This window comes from Pteropus alecto, unplaced genomic scaffold (assembly GCF_000325575.1).
Source record: "Pteropus alecto unplaced genomic scaffold, ASM32557v1 scaffold131, whole genome shotgun sequence".
Taxonomy (NCBI): domain Eukaryota; kingdom Metazoa; phylum Chordata; class Mammalia; order Chiroptera; family Pteropodidae; genus Pteropus; species Pteropus alecto.
The window spans coordinates 17,106,813-17,128,361 of record NW_006434709.1 but is presented as its reverse complement, the minus strand read 5'-3'; the positions used below and the strand labels follow the sequence as shown (position 1 = coordinate 17,128,361).

General features: G+C 33.8%; 1 protein-coding gene across 22 annotated transcripts in view; it reads right to left on the bottom strand.

The window, feature by feature from the left end:
- NRXN1 (neurexin 1) overlaps positions 1–21,549 on the bottom strand; it is a 1,011,597-nt gene that overhangs the window by 44,847 nt on the left and 945,201 nt on the right. For 2 of the 22 annotated variants that reach the window (XM_025045140.1, XM_025045141.1), the window contains exon 1: positions 12,360–12,589. The exons of the other annotated variants lie outside the window; for them this stretch is intronic. In XM_025045140.1, coding sequence (XP_024900908.1) covers positions 12,360–12,392 — 33 coding nt within the window. In that variant the 5' untranslated portion in view covers positions 12,393–12,589. Of the gene's footprint in view, positions 1–12,359; positions 12,590–21,549 lie in introns of those variants that run through there. 22 annotated transcript variants of the gene reach the window in all.

Here is a 21,549-nt window from a genome sequence, read left to right as displayed (position 1 = left end):
CCATCCATCCATCCATCCATCCATCCATCCACTTTGCAAATGTGGAGATCTATCACTCATCATCTGCTCTTAGATGGCTAATTTCACCAGTTTGGCTGCTCCAAGCTATATACATAAATTTGACAATAATCATTTTCACTATTGTTGCAAACACAGAGTTACACTCCCAACATGAAAGAGCTGTAAAAATTTTCTACTGATTTTCACATTAGTTTCCTCATTCGAAACTGACGTATCCTTAAAGAAGCATGATAATTATTTAGGGATGCTCTATTAGAACAAACTTTCAGTGTAATGAATTGTGGAGGATAATTTTAAAAATTGTTCCATTGTCGAATGCAGGAAAGAAGATTAAAGTATGTAATTCTATTCTTTAAATCCAATGCCCCTGCCCCCTCAAAGGCACCACCACCACCAACAAAAAAAGACATGAAAAGAAGTAATTTTATCTCATTTAAACCAACACTACCTCAATTGTTCTTGTATGGTTCGGTTGATGCTTCTAAATTGCAAAACTTGTACAATGGACTCATGATTCATTGACAATAAAAGCAGTAATTCTTGACAAAGCATTTTCCCCACAAATAGAATCCTCAGAACACTAAAATTGGTAAGTTTTAAAGCTACCTATTTGGTAAAAGGATAATTTTTAACAAATTCTCTTCAAATTACAAAGCTTTTTCCATCTAAAATTGCACTATGCAAATTGTCAATTTTGTTAAAAAAATTAATTCATCAGCAAAACAACAAAACCTGGATTTTTTAAAAATGTATATTCTTTAGTTTACCTACCAAGATTTTTTGCTGCAAATGATCCATCATGATACAAAGTGCCCTACATAAAATGAGGCCACAAGGGACCCCACTATCTCCTGCATTTGGTTATCGACAAAACCTTTACTAAATTGTTATTAGCTGCTAAAGCCTGGCATTTATTTAAAATTTACTTGGCTGCTTTAATTTTGACCCATCTTGCGAAACACACACACAGACACAATATTATCATTCTCTCTATCCTCCACAGTCCTTGATTTAGCAGCTTGTTGATGTACAGTACTTTAAAACTGCAGTAAGGCTCCCCTTCCCTCACCCATTCTAAAAAGCCTACAGCAATGCTGGAATTAAACGAATGAGAACACAGTAATTAGCTATGCAAACTGTCAAGTGGATCTAAAAAGAAAAACAACTGGGAAAACACAACAATCAGCAGTTTCAAGCTCCAACAAGAATCTACATTGAGTTCCCATTTATTTTAAACAAAAATAGATTAGGTCTTTTGAAGAAAAAAATCACTGCAATTTCCATGGAAATAGGGCAAATCAGCTAATGGGCCTTTTACATTTCTAATTTCTATAATACTGATATAGTAGAAAAGTCTGTGATCCTATACTCTTTTCAAATAATTTGTTTTACCCTTCTATAACCAAGTTTATTACCAAAGTGAGCAGCATTGAAAATGGGTCCAAAGTGGATACAAAACAGGTGAACTGGTCAAATCACATGCTGTGACTGATCCCCCCTAAATTCCCCAAAGCCCCCCAAACATCCCCTTAATAGTTTTACAAGTGGTAATTAAATTAAGTGAACATTAAGGGCAAACTGGAAAGGGGAAAGAATTATTAAATTATCTGGCGTGTTTATGAATGGGAAGGAGTAGGCTTTAAATTCTTTGGGTAGAGAGTACTGATTATATAATTTGTAGTTAAATCTCTGAATTCTTTACAGATAACTACCTACCTTGTCCTCCTAGCAACCATGTTGAGTCCCTTTGAAACAACATACTTCTATCATGTACATGCCTTTGTCTGAAGTGTCATGCTTACACTGTATGTTAATGTTCCCTTAATCCATTATACATCCAGTAATAGAATTATATCATATTTTTAAAAAAATTCAGCATTGTAATTAAATTGGTCAACTCAACTACTTTAAAGTTTTTGTTTGCTTCAATTCTCTTAACTTTAAACTTGTGGGACAACTGCCTACTTTATAAATTGAGAATATAAAGTGAAATGCCTGAAAGTGGTCTAGAATAGGACATAGCATTCTGAGTCTACCAGGAGTTCAATCATTATCTAGCCCATTGACCTGTGGCAAATAACTCCCAATCCCCAAAATAAGTGAGAATAGACGACTCCTCAGGTTTCTTTAAAATGTAATAATCAAAGATGATACAAGGGAGTCTTGTGGTAATGGTATAGTTAAGAATTTTGATTGTGGTGGTGGTTACAAGAACCTACACATGTGATAAAATTGTGTACAACTACACATACACAAACACATACACATGATTATGTGCATGTACAACTGGTGAAATTTGAATAAGTTTATGATTTATAACAACATCGATATTCTGGTTTTGATATTGAACTATAGTTGTGCATGATGTTAATTCACAGATTCAACTATCTGTGAATCTTTAATCTTTTTTCCAAAGGAAATGTTTTTTAAAAGTGTAGATATATAATACATACATACATAAATATAACAATTTTTAATTTCATGACAGTCAAAGATGAAACACCAATATACAGGTCCTGATGCTTTATTAATGACCTGAAAATTATTGGGTACACACAATTTACTTTTTGTCTAAGTTTGATAGTTTTTACCTAAAACAATTAGTGCTTTTAGGATAATTAGAATATTGCTTATTTCACCGTGATTCAAAGTAGGGAAATTGTCACGTGACAGGTTGTTATTAACAATATCATTTTTGCCTATCTTTCTGTCATTTATCCTTGAATATGGAATCCTAAGGATTAAGACACTAAATAACTAAAAATTTCAACAACAAATATTGTGCCCTTGATTTAAAAGAAAAATTAAAACAAAATGAAAATAAAACAAAATTAAAAAGGAAGTGTCAGAAATTTACTAAAAATTAAATTTCCAATACTTATATCCTGAGGACTCTATAGTTTCTGCCCAATTAGCTACTCCTATGATGAGTAATCTTACTTTTCACTTTTAATATCCTGCAGAATCCTATTCATCTTGGAGTTAATTTGTTGTGCTCAATATATTTCTTTTCAATGCCATAGAATCCAACAGATTCTTCTGACCTCCACAAGGTCTAAAAATAATTGCCAATGACTTAGCAATTTTATGCCTATAAATTGGTTTCAAAATTTGATTCTTAAGTGACACAATAGGGGCAAAAGAAAGCAATAAATGCTATTAGTAGACTTCTCTTAGAGGAAAAGTTGAAGAAAATAGGCAAAACAAACAGGAAATTATAAAGAAAACAATGAGTAGAAGGAAGGAGAAAAGGAAAGAAAAAGGTATCTCCACCCATGTTTGGGTAGTGGCAGGATGTCTCATGCCATTTTATAAATGAGACCAATGATGGAGATATTTCAGACTTAGGAAAGTAGGATTAATATCTCACTTAGTGAAATGTGAAATAGTCTTGGTTTCAAAATTCTAAAAGGACATTTAGGAGAAAAGAAGGCAATCCATCAAGTCAGTTCTGCTCTAGGACTAGCCAATTAAACTGTGTCTTTAGGATTTAGCTCCCTTCTGGCAGCAAAGACTTCACTCCACTTAAATACCAAACTTAAGACACATAACAGAAAAATGCCTAGTGGGGTATTTTACTATCTTCGAACATCTGTCACCAAACAATAGAAGGTAAAACAGAGGCAGTTTCTCAGTCACTTTTAATAAAATCGGGAAAAAATAATGAGTTATCTGATGAAGAAATCCTTTCAGAACCCACACATGTTTTCCCAAGGTTAATTCCACTGGTGGGAATAAATTTAAAATGCCACAGTACCACAATGCTTCTTAAACTTTGCAGGGAATGCTTTAAAGTTGAAGTGTTTCAAGCTAACCGTGTCCTAGAAGTCAAATCCATCATTATAAGGTTGCATTAAAAGCTAAACCTCTACTATACATATCAATTTGTACTCCATAATGCTGGTTTCCAGAGCATTCACCAAATCCTGTCTAGTTTAGATGCTGATAACAAAGAGAAAAAATAATATCAAAAATACAATCACTGCGCCATCCATATATTAAAGTCTTGAAATTATGAATGTCAAAGTTCTAATTTCATTTCCTGTGTCTGAGAATATTTCTCTGCTAAATATTTTAAATTACTATAGAAACTTGTAAGCTATATTAGTTTATATATATATAAATTGTGAATATCCATAAAAATAATTCGCCCTACACATCTAACCTTCTATTCCCAATATAGACTCATTTTCTTTTTCCTGTTTATAGAAAAATGCTTATAAAGTCTTGTTCTCTGAATATCTCATTTGGCATTTTTTAAATTTATTTTTTTACAAATCTCTACTGGTGATGAGAATTTTTCTCAAACTGTGTTGTTGACTGTTTATGTCACCACTTTCCTTACCACTTCCATTAGAAGCCACAGTGCACCTTATTTCTTAAAGAATCTGAAATTGATTTGGGAATGAAGGACTTTCAGTCCAGAGTAGGCAGCACTTTATAGAATATTTACTGATATAAAACCTAAAAATATACATGGTAAGTACAGCATTCACGTGGGTAATTATTTAGTAGATTCAGCCCATGATTTTACACTACGGGATTCTTATTAGGAACACCAGAGAGGGAATCAGAGTTTCTTGACACATGGTAATGAATATTTTTACTTACAATGAATAATTTAGCTCTTTTGGCACCCATTGTGTGAAAAATAGATTTGAAATAATTTCAAGGTCTCTTAGCAAAGGTAGAGGTTTTGGAACACAAGAAGAACAGGCAGTATGGGGTCCCTTTCCTTTTTTACACAGAATTTTATGTGCTTGTATGATGCACACATTGACTGCAATTTTTTTCACATTTATGAAGCTCATGTGGAAATAAAAAGATGTTTCTTCTATAGCATTTTCTTTTGTGAATTTCTAGGATTCCAAAGACCAATTCTCTCAAATCAACCAGCCTCACCCATAGAATGCTAATGAGCCTCTGTATTCTTCATTATGGAAATGGAAAAGGAGCTTTCCCTCTAATTAATGCTAACCATGACTAGAATTAGTCTCACACTAGTTTCAAAATGAAAATTCCATAAGAAAATCCCAGATGTAAATTCATTTCAAAATTCAGGGGAGACAATTCAACAAAATAAAAAGCAGCCTATTTAAGCCCCTTAAAACCCTTTCTTTTAAAGGAAATTCACATTTATTCACACTCTAAAATCATAAATTATTAGAGCTGCAAACCCCTCACTTTACAAACGGGGAGGTCAAGTACCAGAAAATTAAGTAGTTGGTCTTCATCATACGAGTAGCAGTATAACTTTATCCAGTACAATGTCTTTACATAAATCAAAATAAAGTGTCTTAAAATTAGATAAACTACAATTTGAGGTGAATTGGGGAAGCTGTAGGGTAGGTTTTAAGTTCAGGAGATAGTTCTAGGCTTAGAATGTTATAAATTTCACCAGGAAACAGAAAGGGGAAAAGAGATTCGGAGACCAACTTCAAAATAAAACCAACATTTATATAAATGGGAAGAAAAAACAGGTACAAACAAAAAGGACTGCTTTTCTTAATTTTTTTTTTTCTCCTGAAATACTTTATTAAATGTTTCTGAGTAGAAATTCTGGGTTGTCCAGTGAGGAGGGTTTCTTAAGATGTTGGTGGGAATCAAACCAAGTGATGTTGAAATTTTCCAAAAGTAGTCTTATGACACTCAGTGGCATCTATGACACAAAAATTCTAAAAACAGATCATTTCTTAACTTTAATGAATGTTAATTTCCTAGCAGAGACAAAGGTACAATGCTTAAACATGATATAACATTAGGGGAAGCTGGATGAAGAGTAAACTCTATAAAATGGTTGTGACATTTCTATATATTTAAATTATTCTGAATTAAAACATTTATTTAAAAAACTAATAATAAAAGAAACACATTGACATGATCAAGTTCTATATATTATGTATTAGTTGGCAAAACCAGTTTTATAAAATAGTTTTCTTTAAAAAAAAGATGCAGATATATTCACAAAGTAAAGAAATACAGCCACAATCATAAAACTATAAAATAACCAACCTATAAATCCCCTATTCTGTAATATTTACAAACATAAAACATGTATCTTCCTCGTTTAAATGGCATGTCTTTGGAAATGCCCTTACAAAGTAGACAATCAAACCAAGTATATACTTTTCTACTTCATCTCATCATTTTAAACCCTCATATCTCTTCCTAAAGTACTACAAAGAGTTGATTCATCATTTAGGGAATTGCTAGGTGGAGAGAGAGAGAGGCAAGGAGGCTACATTCAGTAGCCTTCTGTTTAAAATAACACAATCTACTGCAATTGAAATCTCACTGGCTGCGTGAAAAACCAGAAGTCAGTAATCTAGGAAACCCTTGTTACATGGATGACTTTAAATAGTGAGCTTACTATCCCTAGCTTGAGAATTTGAAAAGTAATCAAGAACTATTCAGTTTGGTATTTTACATCTAGGTATCATTTCAGTCATTTCTAATGAATGGTTCATGAAGTTTCCCATAATTATTTACTGCATTTTAAACTACTTACTGAGGAAATAATAGTACTGTATCGATAACCATTTAAGTACCATGAATAGACTGTTTCCATAATTATCACTTATTCAAAATTGTTGTACTCAAGGCCAGACCCTTGCTTCCTGTCTATATCCATCCACATTCTATTTTCTTTTTGGCAGGTACACTTCAAAAAGAAAATAAAATCAAAGATAAAGAAGGAAGTAGAATCAAGCATACTGAAAATCATTTCTGAAATAATTTACAAACACACTCAATTATACCCTGGTAGCCTGAGATAGTTATACTTACTCCAATGTGTCTAATTTACTATTGGAAAAATAACTCAATATTTCAAATCATCCCATCAGTAAAAGGAAACCAATTTCCTTTAAAGAAGAACATTTAGTAATAATGGCTAATTTTAATGAATAAAGAGAATGAGTACAAACTAAATATGCAGGCGATTTTTAAATAAAAAAGTTATGCACATTTTTCATTACTTTTATTATTCATAAAGCATAAAAACTGGCTTTTAAGAAATCAATATGTTGTCCTGAGAATATGCAGAACAGGAAACAACCATCTTGATTGGTTTTTGAGACAAGCTACTTGGGACCCTGCTTCATATTAAAATATCCTCAGTGCCCTAAACACCACTTCAGAAGCTGGTACTGGTGTTATGAGATGTATATCCATCCGCCTGATTTGACTGCTCAAACAAACATGGGAAACATGTAGCAGAATAACACTAGTGCATACTGAACTCTCCTTTCTCCAAACTACCTCAAAGTATGTAGCAAATTCTCAGCAAACAGGTGTTCATTAATTGATTCTAATGGATAAAACAGTTCACCCTTCAATACTCCTCTAGTTTTATATGTGCTTGTCCTGACTCTGCAACTGGACTTGTAAGGCGGCAAGTGTCTTTTTTTTGAGTTACCTATGATATCTAGGAAAGTTCTGCTAGAGATCAACAGCCAGTAGATATTTTAACAGATCATAACTATAAAATGTACAACAAACAGAGACAGGTGCTTTATTATTGCTTATATGTGTCAGCATGCTGGAAATAAAAGGTACACTTCTTTAAGGCTAAGAAAACTCTTGACAAAATTTCCCCTGAAATTTCTAGTTTATTATATGTATCCTTTAAACCCATTATTTAGCAGCTAATTATTTAGCAGTGTATCACACAGACACACATATTCATAGTCTCACCACTATAAACCTAATGGATAGGTGATCCACTTAAATATAACTAATTGAGAGAAGTCATGGCATTTAATTGAAAACAATAATTTTTAAGCCAATGGGAAGGTAAGTGGTTTAGAAAGCACATCTGGTCACGCAAGATAATCCATTAAGTAGACAGTTCACACATGGGTAATTGAGAATTGTTACCTGAAGCTATATCTATGCAACTCCAAAATAAGACATTTTTTAAAAAATCAAAATTCTACGTGATATTTTTGATCTAACAAGAAATATTAGCATTTAAAGTCATAAAGATAGTTTTAGTTTTACATTATAATACATACTTTGTATGTGTAGCATTTTATATGTAATCTATATTTTTGTACATATAATAAATATTTTTTTCATTGTAAGTAAATTCATTTCACTGAAGGATTGATTGGGAAGGCAATGTCTCTAAAGCTCTAGTAGAGTTTTCAATTTAAAAAACTGTGAAGAGGTCAGATAGGTGAATGTATTTTCCCATGCCATTAAATCCCCACTTTATCCATGAATTTACTAGTAAATCTAGGCTGTGAACTTACAGAATCATATTTTTGGTCAAAAATCTGAAATACGCTTACAGACAAGATTGGTATCCTACAAAACCTATTATGTTTCAATAAAAACACAGTGAAAACAAGGATGAGAGCACATAGACTTCAGGACTGGTCTTCTGGAGACTGATTTCTTTTGGTTCCCCCAAATAATATTCAAGTCATTCCCACTATTATGTGAAGTTTCTGTCTTTTAAACTAAACAATACTTAAAGTAATGTAGCCTTTATAACAAAAGACACAATAGTTGTGGGAAAATAGTAAGAAAAAGTATTTGAGCCTTTTCGTTATCAAGAAAATAATTAAATTGTGGCTTAATCTGTAGAATCAAAAACAAAAATAAAACAATAAAAACAACAATGAAAACAAAAATATATAATTGATTTTTGGGAAATAGTTTTGAGATAGTTCCTAATGTTTAAGCAAGTGAATTTAAATGAAGGTAAAAATTTGAGGGGCAAATGGAAATGTGTAGTGATAATCACATATAATTTATGACAAAAATAGAACACATCTCTCAAGTAGTTTTGCTTTTTCGTGGCTATTTAGTTTGGACTCATACTGTCTTCATCTGCTAAGGAACACTAGAGGTCTCCATGGGTTTATAACTGTCCAAGACTTTCCCCAATTAACCTGTCTACTGGAAATTGCCTATATACTCCATGATATTGTGCTTGACTCCACTCTCTGTGCCAGAGTGATGAGAGTAATTCAAATATCAACTGTCAAGTAAATGTAAACAACATAGCAGAAAGTAAAATCAATCTTTCTGGGTCAATATGGTAACTTTAGCAGATTTCAAGCCTAAGTATACACAAAAATGTATAAAGCAGAAGTTGGTGTCATTACACTCTGCTGAAAATATACATAGCTTATTGTTTTATTATTTGTAATATTATGTTTTATAATATTGTTGTCTGAAGCATATGGTATTTGAGTCCATAAATGCCAGATAAAGCAGCAGAGGAATTTAAGCTTCACAGTAGAGAAAATGGGAAGTGAAAGAGAAGACAAGGGACCACCTTGTGAAAGTATAATTAAATATCCACCAAAACTGTTCATGTAAGAATTTTGCTAGTGCTCATAACACTGGAATTCAAAACAATAATTTTGACAGGGTCAAAATCTCGTTTAAAGTGAGTTATTTTCCAGATGGGCAGAGGGTAAAGCTTAGTTCTTGACATGCTTAATACAGACAAAGGATGAAAGTCCTTGGTTCCATGCTTTTTTTCCCATTTGAAAACTACAAAGTATAAGCTAAGAGGGCTTTTCACTTCACTTAGTATCTGCCTAATGCATCCATCATACAGTTATTTGATTGCACTTGTAGTTTATAAATCACCCAGATGCTGTGGGATGAGCACGTTTCATAAATTAAAGGAGCATATGGAAGGCACACATTGAGTAACATTTCATCATAACTACCCAAAACATCCTTAACATGCAGTGCAACATCACTAATTACTGTGTAAAAATGTAAGCATTTCCCTGGTCAACGTCTCGGTGAGACATTTGCTTAGCAGTTGACCCCAGATGCTATTGTGACCAGACATTTACCGCCACTGCAGGGCCCTTCTCCTTTCATTCCTCTTTGCTGTAAGGAGAATGTGGCCTTAGTCCACTCAGGCAACCTTGATCGTTCAAAGTCAATAGAAATTTTTATTCTTTATCATTTGGTCATTTTGCTTATGAACACTGGTCAGCCCTCCAAAATATAAATCTGTCAAAAGTTCTGTCTGCCGGCTCCATTTCTTTCCAAAAACATTAAGGGAATTTGCCAATTGAGCATTTTGCTGCTCACTGGATTCTTTCATTAATTTCTAAGAACAGGGCACAGAAGAAAATGACTACAGAAAGTAAAAGAAATTGGCTTAATTCTTCAGCTCTGGGGAAACTAATATAAATGATCTGAGTAAATTATCTGTAATACCTCAGTGTACAACAGGTAGAACTTTTCATTCTCTTGTGTAGGTCATAGTTCTTTGTCAAGCCATGGTTCAAAAGGTAAGTCAAGAGAGACGTTCAAAATGGCAAAACTTCCTTTGAAGAATGGAAACTCTCTTCACCCACAAGACCCACCAACCAAATGATTAAGTGAGCTGTGAGTGACCCATGGACCAAAAGATGTATATTTAAATTTTTAAATTTGTGGGGTTTTAAAATTTGTGTTTTATTGGTACATTGGTAGGAAAATTTTGGTCAAATTCAGTTGTACTCAGGACTGAAATTTTGTCTGGGTTCACCTTAAATTCTAAAAGAATCATTAAAATTATAAAATTCAGAGGTAAGTATATTTTCATTCTTTCCCAATCCTATTATCTTTCTAGGCAAAGCTATGCCCAGTTATCTGGGCACTTGGGTGACAAAAGGCTTGATGGAGGATGCTGAGAGATTAACTTCATTTCGGAATTTGAACTGGGCGTTGGTCAAGCCCCAAGTTTCATGACAAAATCAACAGATACTTAAATAAAAGATTCAGAATTATTCTAGAAATGAAAATCTGTTTATAAGCCAGAAGTAAAATAATAGATTAGTCAGCATGGGCTCTAAATATTTGCAGAATTGAAAGCTTACTTAGGGAAAAAGCCAGTAAACCCTATAGATACCTGAATCACCTAAGGTCTAGCAAGTAAGTTTAGTAATCACTGCCATATTTATATTTAGATACAACCAACTCAAATAATAAGATTGCTTAATTTTAATTTTTCTCCTACTTTTCGTGAATATGGCAAAGAGAAAAAGGTTACAAACATCATCAAATAGACAAAGCACCATTTACATTCTGGTAAAGCAATTTTAATTTATGGGACTTCTCTAAAATATGAAACAGGGGCTATATAATTTAATAAAAAATAGCTGTCACAACAGACATGGCATTTTACCTTATAATTAAAGGAAGATACAATCAGAAGTTCACTTGAAAAGAGAGGCCAGGCTTCCCTCCCTATTAGGCAGACTCTTCCCCTCCTCCTCCCCTTTTCTGATTTGTAATCCCTTCTGTCCTCCATCTGCTCCACCCCCACTTATTGTCTCCACTCACTGCCAAGCGTGCCAATCCCATCTGGCCATACTCCTGCTTCTGCTGGCTCTAATTACCATGGGCCTAGAAAATATTTGAATGTTAAGGCATTTTCTCTCTTCATGAGAATAAAAACTAGTTAAAAGAGTATCAAAAAATTCCCCAAAGAATTCTCACGAACACGCACACACGCACACACGCACACACACACACGTAATATCTCGCAAATACAAGCAGTTTTTTTAGAATCCTCTCCTAGACCAAAACAAAAAAAAAATGCTTTAAAATTTTCACCTTAGATGCATTTTAAAAAACTGAAATATTACTATCTTTGAAATAATCAAAATTTATATTTCAAAAATATAAACAATTTCATTAATCCCAGACATGCATGTTTTTTTCAGTAAGCAGAATTGGTGTAAATAAATGTTACTCAAATTTTACCATCGTGAAATATTTCTATTAATCAGAATTAATCATTGATCACTAATACATTTTCAGTTGTACCGAACATACATTTAATTCAGACATTTCACTATTACAAATTCTCAACGGAAATGTGACTGTCTCAAAAGCATGCATGGTCAGAATTTAAGCATATTTAGAAAAAATTATCACCAAGTCATTAACAATAATAAAGCACTCTGGCAAGTCTTGAAAGCAGCTTTTATTCATGCTTTTACTTGAACCAACTTAATACATAAATGCACACACACAGACACACACAATTTTTGATTGTTTTTGTCACAAGCATGCTAAAAAAAACCTTCTGAAGCTCACATAAAGCAGCAAACAAAACTAGAAGCAACCATGCTCAGGGTTTAAGGACATTTAAAAATTTAAAACAATCTTTCTACATTTCATATAGAGCATGCATAAATTTGACATGCAATCTCCAAGAAGAAATAGTTTAATATAAATCTTAAAATTAGTTTATCCAAAAGAGTTTATTCTTATTTTCATTATTATTGTTCTTAGGTTTCTGGTGTCTTAAACCCTGCATGCTGCAGTTCTAAGCTGTGCTGAGCACCGGCTGTGACAGAAGAAGCTACCTGCGAGTTTTCACAGTGCCATCTCATATCCATGTCTGTCTGGCTACCCTGCGTGCTTAGAGCTTTTTTCTTAATTCTTAATGGAAATCCTAGGAAATTTAGTCCATCCTCTGAAATCAATACTGGTGACAGGAGAGCTCCCTGACTCAGTGGGAGATCAAGATGATAAATTGCCTGCGCATCAGCCTGGCCTATCAGTGCCCTGCACACAGATGGGCGAGAAAATACACAGAAAAGGCTCTATCAGTCACGTGTCACCAAGGAACCAATGGCTGACGCGCTACTGCAGGAAGGGATGCTGCAGTTCCGTCTGCAGTTGACGAGGCTGTTGGTACACAGCCCAGCCCGCGCCTGACTCAAAAAGTCTAGGCAGTCACTACTGTTGAATTTGCAACCCGGCTAGGACTGCAGAGAGGGATGAGCATCCCATTTAACCCCTGACCCAAATAAGACCTATTTTCATGCATAGAGAATTTTCTCTGTATTACTTTCTAATCCAATGTGATTGCTGAGAAGAAAAACTATTTTTCTTTAAACATCCAGCCCTAAAAGTCTTATATGCTTCTTTTCAGATGACTATCATGTTTCTACCAACTTAAATTAGAAACCTTAAACTGTGCAATTAGCAAGCAAGAAACCGTGCTAACAGAATCACCTCAAAGCTTTAAAATTGTAATTATAATTTTTATTTCCAAGTTAATGAATGGCATTTTTGAATGCCACGTTTATAATGAATATATTTATGAGATGATTTTATAAAGGCAATTATGCAACTTTAAAAAATACATTATTATGCTTTTTTTTTTTGCCAATTAGAACTGTTCCTCTTTAAAGATGATTTAAGTCCCAATGAATATGCCATTTTTTAAATCTTTAAAAATAACGAACAAGCACCAAAGGATGTACTTTGTTTCCCAAAGCCTAAAGAACAAATATGTTATCTAGTGATGGAAATATGACCTTATTTTTTGCCTTCCCTCTGAAATTTAAAAGAATTCTTTGGTAATCAAGGGCTCCACATCTGGAATACAATATGGAAATATATGCCCTAATATATTTGCTTCCATTTATCATTCTGTAATAACAGATATTTTGCACAGTTCTACAAAGTAACTGAGATGATTATATCCAGTCTGACAGGAAAGGTTATAAGAGACCATGGTATGTTTCAAATGACAGTATCATAGAGATTAAAAAAAAAAAAAAAGATAAAAAACTGAACAATTTTCAGCAATAACATTTATATCAGAGAGTACTCAGGAACTTCTCTTTGTTCTTTATCGCCCAGCTTTAATCATATCCATGCATTTCGAGGATTTATAATAATTGCTGTCATTCAACAGTACTTAGAGAAAAATTTGAGAATAAGTAAATTGCCACTAAATTTCAGAATGCTGAAATTCCAAAGCTCATTTTGTCTTGGTGACTATTTTTTAAAACATATTTCTGAAAGACTGAACCCTGTCAAGTTTGTGCCCATTCTATCTTTGGCCTAGTTATTCAATTACAACATAATCATCAAAAATCAAACTTCATTCTTTTAAAAGAAAGTATTAAGGCTCAGAGCACTTCTATTTAAAAAAAAAAAAAACAATAAAATTATCAACATCGAACCTGTTCATTGCAATATTGTAACAGCCCAAAACTAGAAACCACCTAATCATCATTAATGAACTGATCAGATAAATTATGGTACAACATTACAATCAAGATGATCTGCAGCTATAAAGTATAATGTGGTAAATTCAAATGTGCTTACACGATCTCTAGAATGTATTGTTATTTAAACAAAAATTAACAGCACTAATTATAAACTATTTAAAGATTATACACATACAAACATTTACACATACAAATATATAGCTGCATACGAAGAGAAAATTTTCATAGAGACAAAATATCAGTCAATATTGGTTAAATCTGAGGAGGGGAGCAGAGTTCAAAGGTGAGAGTGAGGCTCAGTTTTACTAGGTACCATTTACTAGGTGCCATTCTGTACATTTTTTCATCAAGTCTATGTACTCTATGTACTACTTTTCTCATTTAAAATTAAATTAATGATATCTACATTCATTTAGGTTTAGAAGAATGTGACTGGTAGATGCTTTGAGCAAAAAAAATTAGGAGGGAAGGCTTTTTTTTCAAAGAAAATAAGGAGGGAAGGCTTTTTTTCCAAAGAAAATAAGGTAGGTATGGGCAAGAAGGGGGCTCTCTAATATAGGTTCTGGCTGTCTTAACTGAAGACCTCCACTTCTCACAGTCACTTCTAGTTCTTTCATTTATAAATGCAGATAACAATACAAACCTACATGTGTTAAGAGCTTTACAATTTATAGTGACAATTTCTAAATTATCTTTGATTCTTAGAGGTAGGAACAGGAAGGACTGAGAAGTAAATGATTTGGCTAATTACCCAAACTTGGACAAATTAACCCCTCTAAGCCTTAGTTTTCTCAGCAGGATGCAATTAGCAAGAAGTGGCAGAACTAAACTTGAAGCTTAATTTAGGATATCATTTACTGCTGCTTTAAAAGCAAGATAATGTGCATGCTTTTACCAACAGTGGTATAGGGCTAAAGACAAAACACATTCCATTTTCCTGCATTTCCTAGCCAGCACAAGCTTTTAGATTCTACTGCTGACTTCTGTTGCTGTTCACAATTCTTATAACTTGAAGAGATATCAATGTTTTTCTTAAAAACATTTAAATGACCAAATTAAGTCTGAGGCTTGTAATTTACATTATTAAAAGATTTTTTGTTTTAGATAAAACTATTTTAAATCAGTCATTTATGGGGGTGGGGGATGATTTTGCCACCAAGAAAACAATGGAAAATGTCTCAAAACATTTCTAGTTGTCACAGCTGGGGATGTGCTACTTAGCATCTAGAGGGTCGTGATCCAGAATGTAGCTAATCCTATAATGCCCAGGACAGTCCCCAGAATAGAGTTATCTGGCCCCAAGTGTCAATAACATTGAGATTGAGAAACCATGCGCTCTAAATGCTAGGCTTTTCCACCTTATTTACAAAGAGGTAAAAAAAGAAAAAAAAAGTATTCTGTACTGTGAGGTATATATTTAAAGTGGCAAGGAAGTAAGTTTAGATGGAGAAGAGAGAAGGACCAAGGACCAGGCCAAAGAAGTCATGGAGAAGAGGAAGAAACAGCAAATGAGGATGAGGAGGTAAGAGGAAAACTCAAAATGTGGTGGCCTGGATGCCTATAGTAAAAGTGTGTTAGAGAAGACATTAGGGTCAACTTGCCCACATGCTATTGGTAGGTCAAGAAATCTTTTATTTATAGACTTTTCTTTTTATTTAAACAAAGTGAGAAATTAACCTCATTGAAATTAAAACAAAAGACTTCAGACCCTTATTTCTTCTCCTATTTGAATTTTTAAAGATATAACCAGAAAAGGTAGTATTTATAGGCATCACAGGATGGCTATTTGAGAGAATGAGTGAAGGGGAGGGAGCTTTTGTGTGATCCTCAAATTATACTTCTGAAGCTACTTATGGTCTTAGGCTACTTTATAGTTCACAAAGAAGGGGATGTAAAAAAGCAAGCGAACAAATCCTGTTTCAGACTATCCCTCATCACAGTGTACAGAGGTGGCAGATACCACCATATAGCTCTAGAACTATGTCTGCAGCTCTTGTCTCCAGTCCCCCACCCACTCATTTTATCCACAGAAAAGGCTTCTGGGGACAGTGTACTCAGGACCAGTTTCAGGCACTTTCCCTCTATGACACTGCTGTCATGCCAATTTCCACACTTTGCCAACCCTGTGGCATTCAGGGTCAGTACAGCAGAGCTGAGATACAGAGCCACCTGGAACACCAGGACATTCGAGCAGCTTCAAGCCAAATTAATGCTCTTTTTGACAGGGAAATATTGCAGAAAAGAAAGTGGGAGGGAGGGAGTGCATGCAGGGATAGAGAGAGAGGGAAAAATGAAGAGAGAGATCTGGAAAAACCCCACAGATTCACAAATATCATTACATAGTCTATGGTGTGGGAGAATATTGCATGTAATAATTCTCTTAAAACTAGATAGATTTTTACAACTCCAAAAGGTTTTATAGCTCTCATAGTCCAACTCCTTCATTTTACAAATGAAGAATTTTTATGAAGAGAGGTTAAATAACTTGGCTTAAATTAAATGGCAGTGGGATTCTTTGCTATTCTAGTCAATGGGTGAATGTGATATTGGCAAGTTTCAATATGCTATCAAAAATTACCATAATTACCAACCAGAGTAAGACTTAGAGGAAGAGGGAAAACTGATGTCAAATAAGAGACAGCAAATGGCTCCAAAGCCTCCTCCCTCCCCCACTGATACTGGATGAAGGATTGAAAGCTTTTACTTTCCAGGAAAGAGGGTATGATTCTCCGATGAACATTTATAGGATAAGAAATACAACAGGAGAAGCTTGGGTCTCCTCCTTTCATAAGAATATGAGTGGCTTCTGAAGATTTGTTTTTAGTGCAAATTCTCTTGTCTGTACTTGATGAATGGGAAGAAAGATGCATAGGTGGCTTTTAAAAGACATATGTCAGGAAGTTAACTCCAGTTGTGAGAGAATATAGAATAGGGAAACATTCTGGACCGTTTTCATTTTTTAAGAAAAAGGAAAAATATAAATAGTGGAAACCTGTAGTAGATTATCTCAGCTTTAAATTTTTATTCATTTTGCTTTTTCTCTCCTATAATGACAGTGCTAGTTTGAGGCCATGGTATACCACTAAACTTGTTCATTACGAATTTAATATTTCCAAGTACATGTTGAAGGTTAGAGGTAAATTAATGTTTAAATGAGTAAAATGTCATATATTCTAGATCTTATGTTTTTTTTTTCCTGCTACTCTATTCTTGTGAGTTTTGTTCTTTACATTGATTATTTCTCTAGGTACATATGCTTTTTAAAAATTAAAAGCACAAACAAAAAGCCCACTGCCTCACATAATCTTTTCTATACCACTGTACTCTAAAATTTGTTATACTAATGTTAAAAATAAAAGAAATGGAGACTCAGAGGGATTGAATAACCTCTATATCCATGAAATTTGCAACTGAAAGGCTATTGACTACCCATAGTTTTGAGTACTTTCCTACTCAAAACTACTACTAGTGCTCTAGAATAGTTGTTCTCAAAGTAGTATGCATAAGATCCAAGAAGGAACATTTTAAATACCCAGATTTCAGGCCCTTCCCTGGAGACTGATTCTCCAACTCTGACTTCAGTGGACCCCCAAAGCCTGCATTGTTAATCAGCATCCCACCTCCAGAAGTTAAGAACATCAGGGTCGCCTTGGAGATCCAGATTTAGAATTCTTTTTCAGGAAAAGCCACATCAACAGGATTTCTAATGAACAAAAATGGGAAGTTTTTTAAGGACTGAATTAAGAAGAGTGGCATGAGTAGTATTCACCAAGAGATAAATTGCAACAGAGAGCAGTGCTAGAGCAAAATGGAAAAATGCAGGTCCTTCAGACCCATCCATTAAGGGATAGTTTCCCAAACTGAATTTTACAGCATAAAGAATATTTTAGCTGGAAATACTTTTGAGCAAGAAAGATTAATGTGCCGAGAACTGTGCAAATAGTAGCATTTAGAAGAAAAGGATGACCCTTTAGTAGGCACAGAGAAATTTGGCACTTGACTGAACTGGTCCCTACCTCACTGCTGTGATTAGAAACCATGAATGTACACATATACAGGTAGAGTCCTTTCACATATCCTAAAAATTCATTTGTACTGAGACTCATGAAGATAAAGTAAGAGTGTACTGTACAGAAATTGTCCTGGAATTGTTTTTCTCCCAGCTGGCTTCTAGGTTGGCCAGTTTCATGTCAAAGGGTAATGGTGCTGAAACATTTTCATTTCAGATTAATCTCTTTAGGATTTATACTGCCAGTCCCTAATTCATTTTTAATATTGTCTGAGCTTTTGGGCATACTATCTGTTTCCTTTGTTTCAATAGTAGGCTAATTGTTCCTTTTGGTCCAGATTCAAGATTCTAGGGACAACGGCAATAAAGAACTGATTCTCTCCGATGGTGTGAATAGGACAGTGTCGTTTACCAAACAGGCATCAGTAACCAAATGTTTTTGGTGGTTGCTTGATGAAAAAAATTAACCAAAAAAGCCATAGTCCATGGTCAAGTCTGATAGAAAGCAGGAAAGAAAGGAGAGAGGCAGGAAAGAAAAAAAACAAAAGGAAAAAAAGAACACAGAACCTTATATGTAGCTGAGGTACATTAATAGACCTTGTAAGAAACTTTAGGATTCAGTGAGTACAGCTTTTTAGCATTATTAAATGTGAGTCTTTTTCCTCCCTGCTCACCCATCACAATTTCCCAGTAATGGACCATACAACGATATTTTCAGCAACAAGAATAACTTAGAAAAGATACCTACTTAGAAGGTTACACATGACTCCACAATTCTATGCATGCACACAAGCACCTGCACATAACAGAATCCAGATTTTCACTTATCAGGAGTGAATGTTTTCCATTCACAAAATTGTGAGACCTAAGCTGGAAACAAAGCTCATCTTGGAATGAATATAACATTATAAGAACAGCAATGAACAGATGAAGTTCTCAACTGGTCACTCATATAATGTTCCACAAGAAAACTGCAGGAAGTGGAAGCAGTTATTTCATGTAGATTAATATTTTACAGCAATTGTTTTCCAAATTTCTGGTGCCTAAGAATTTGAGTGCTTGTTAAAAATGCAAATTTCCTGGCCCCACCCTGATATACTTAATTATACTTTCTAGAGAAGAAGGATGAAAAACTGCATGCTTAACTTGTATTTCAGGTGATTCTGCTGCAGGTTGTTTTGGCCCTTACCGTGAGAAACACACACTACATGCATTCTCCTCCTATCTCCATCCCCTACCCACTCTGTCACCGGCCTTGAACATGCTGCATTACCCAATTCAACTCCTTAAGACGGTGCCTTTCATTTTGGGTGACAGAAGTTTGGAAAATCTAGAGAGAGATTCAGAAATAATGGGATAGACAGATTCTAAAGAGATTTCCTAGAACAGATATCATTCAACTTGGGTCTTGAAAGAGTTAATTATTTTAGCAAAGGCATGGAGGTACAAAAATGCTTTTCTTTAAAATTTTAAAAATTTATTATGTAAATGATAATTTTTTTTTTCAACTGACCTAGCAATGCTTCTAGCACATAGGAAATGGTCACTAATTACTTAAATTAGTAAATAATATGACCACAAAAAGTAAATCTATAAAAAATAATCATTCACAATCCCACCATCTTCATGAAATGTTTTGTTGTTGTTGATGCTGTTGTTAGTGTTTTGATTTTAATTTCATATTCTTTCTCCATTTATCTGTATACACACATAATTTTAAATAGCTGTAATAATAAAGATAGTTTTATTCTGTTTTACAATTTAATATGATGGCATATACATTTTCCATCTTGACTTAGAATATCATTATCATGCTAATAGCAATCAAATGATTAAACTGGTGTATTATAATTAACATAACTATTTTGTATTTTTTTAGATAATGGATCCATCTCTATTTTGTATTCTGCTATTATAAATGACACATATCTTCCTTTATATTTTTTTTTCCATAAGATAAATTCCTATAAGTGGGATCACTGGTCTACAGACATAGTGCTTTTAAAGATTTTGAAACAATCTGCCAAAGCACTTTTCTAAAGACTTGTTCTAATTTTCATATTTCTCCAGCATTAGATGTTCTATTACATCTTCACGAGTGTGAACATATTGTCTTTTCTATCTGGAGACGACGCCCTTTTCCCATTTAAAAAAAATATGGTAAACTCCTACACGTTTTTCACTAAGCCCAAATGCCATTCTTTCTTTCAGCCTTTGCGAAGCCCCCAGGCAGAGTTAGTCATTATTTCCACTGTGCTGTTCCGTAGTACTTAAGTAATGATACCATTTTTAGCACTTATCTAATACTTCTGTTTGTTGTACTTGTTTGTATACTTCTTTTCTTCCTAGATTATTAGCAACTCCAGGGTTGACCTACTGTCTACTTTATCTTTGGAACTTCAGCCTCTGGCACAGAGCCTGGCATATATTAGACATTCCATAAATGTTCGTTAAGTAAGTAAGTAAGTATAAATGTAGGAATGAATGAATGAATGTGTCAACATGATGCACATGTTTAAGTCTCTTGCTGTGTCTCTGGGTAAAAATGCCTTTTTCTTTTTGTATTTATTTGTATTTTTGTAGGTCTGTTTTGTAATATTTCTATATATATTATATTTACATATTTCATAGGTCTATATTTTTATATTTTTACTGATCTACTTTCAAGCCTGTGGGCCCAATTTTGTGACATGCTGTAAATCAACTCTCTGAAGCTTTTAGATAATAATATTTGACTACATCAGAATCAGAAAACATTTCTAGTTCAAAAAGAAGCACCTTTTATAATGAAATGTAAGACAAGTGAACAGAATTAAAAACCACCTGTGGAGACTATAGCATGTACATGGCCCAAACTGTATAGAGAATAAAACTAAAAAAAAATCACTGATAATGTATAATAACATATAATCAATAATATTCTTATATATCACTTTATGCATTTTGACACATTTCAACATACACTCTCTCATTTGATCCTGACCAAAACTTAGTAAAAAAACAAAATAAATATATCATAATTAAAATTTGAAAGATAAGGAATCTAAAGCATAGAAATGTGGCTAGCAAGTGGAAAAACCAGGGCCAGAACTCACATATTGTGAGTCACATTTTAGCTTTCATTCTAATAAAATCATTAGACCCTGCTGACTTTTGTTACTTAATTAACAAAACAGAAAATGAGTGTCGAAACAATATAAACAAGACCTGTGGTTAAAAGCAATGAAACAAAAACTTTATTGGCAGAAGAAACATTTTTTCCCCAAAAGAATGTTTATGAATAATTGAATATGCAAATAAATAATATCAGAGGACTCTTTTTGAAATTAGTGGCAAATGAAGGAACCTGCTTTCCCTCCTTCCTGGTGGCTCCTGGTCGTTTTGGGAACTTATTCTCAGGAAAGCATTGCAGTGGATCATTCACTCTGTCATTTAATCATTCAACTAATACACATCATGGTCTACCTGGGTACAAAGAACTGTGAGAAATACAAAAAAATATATACAGACTCCTTCTCT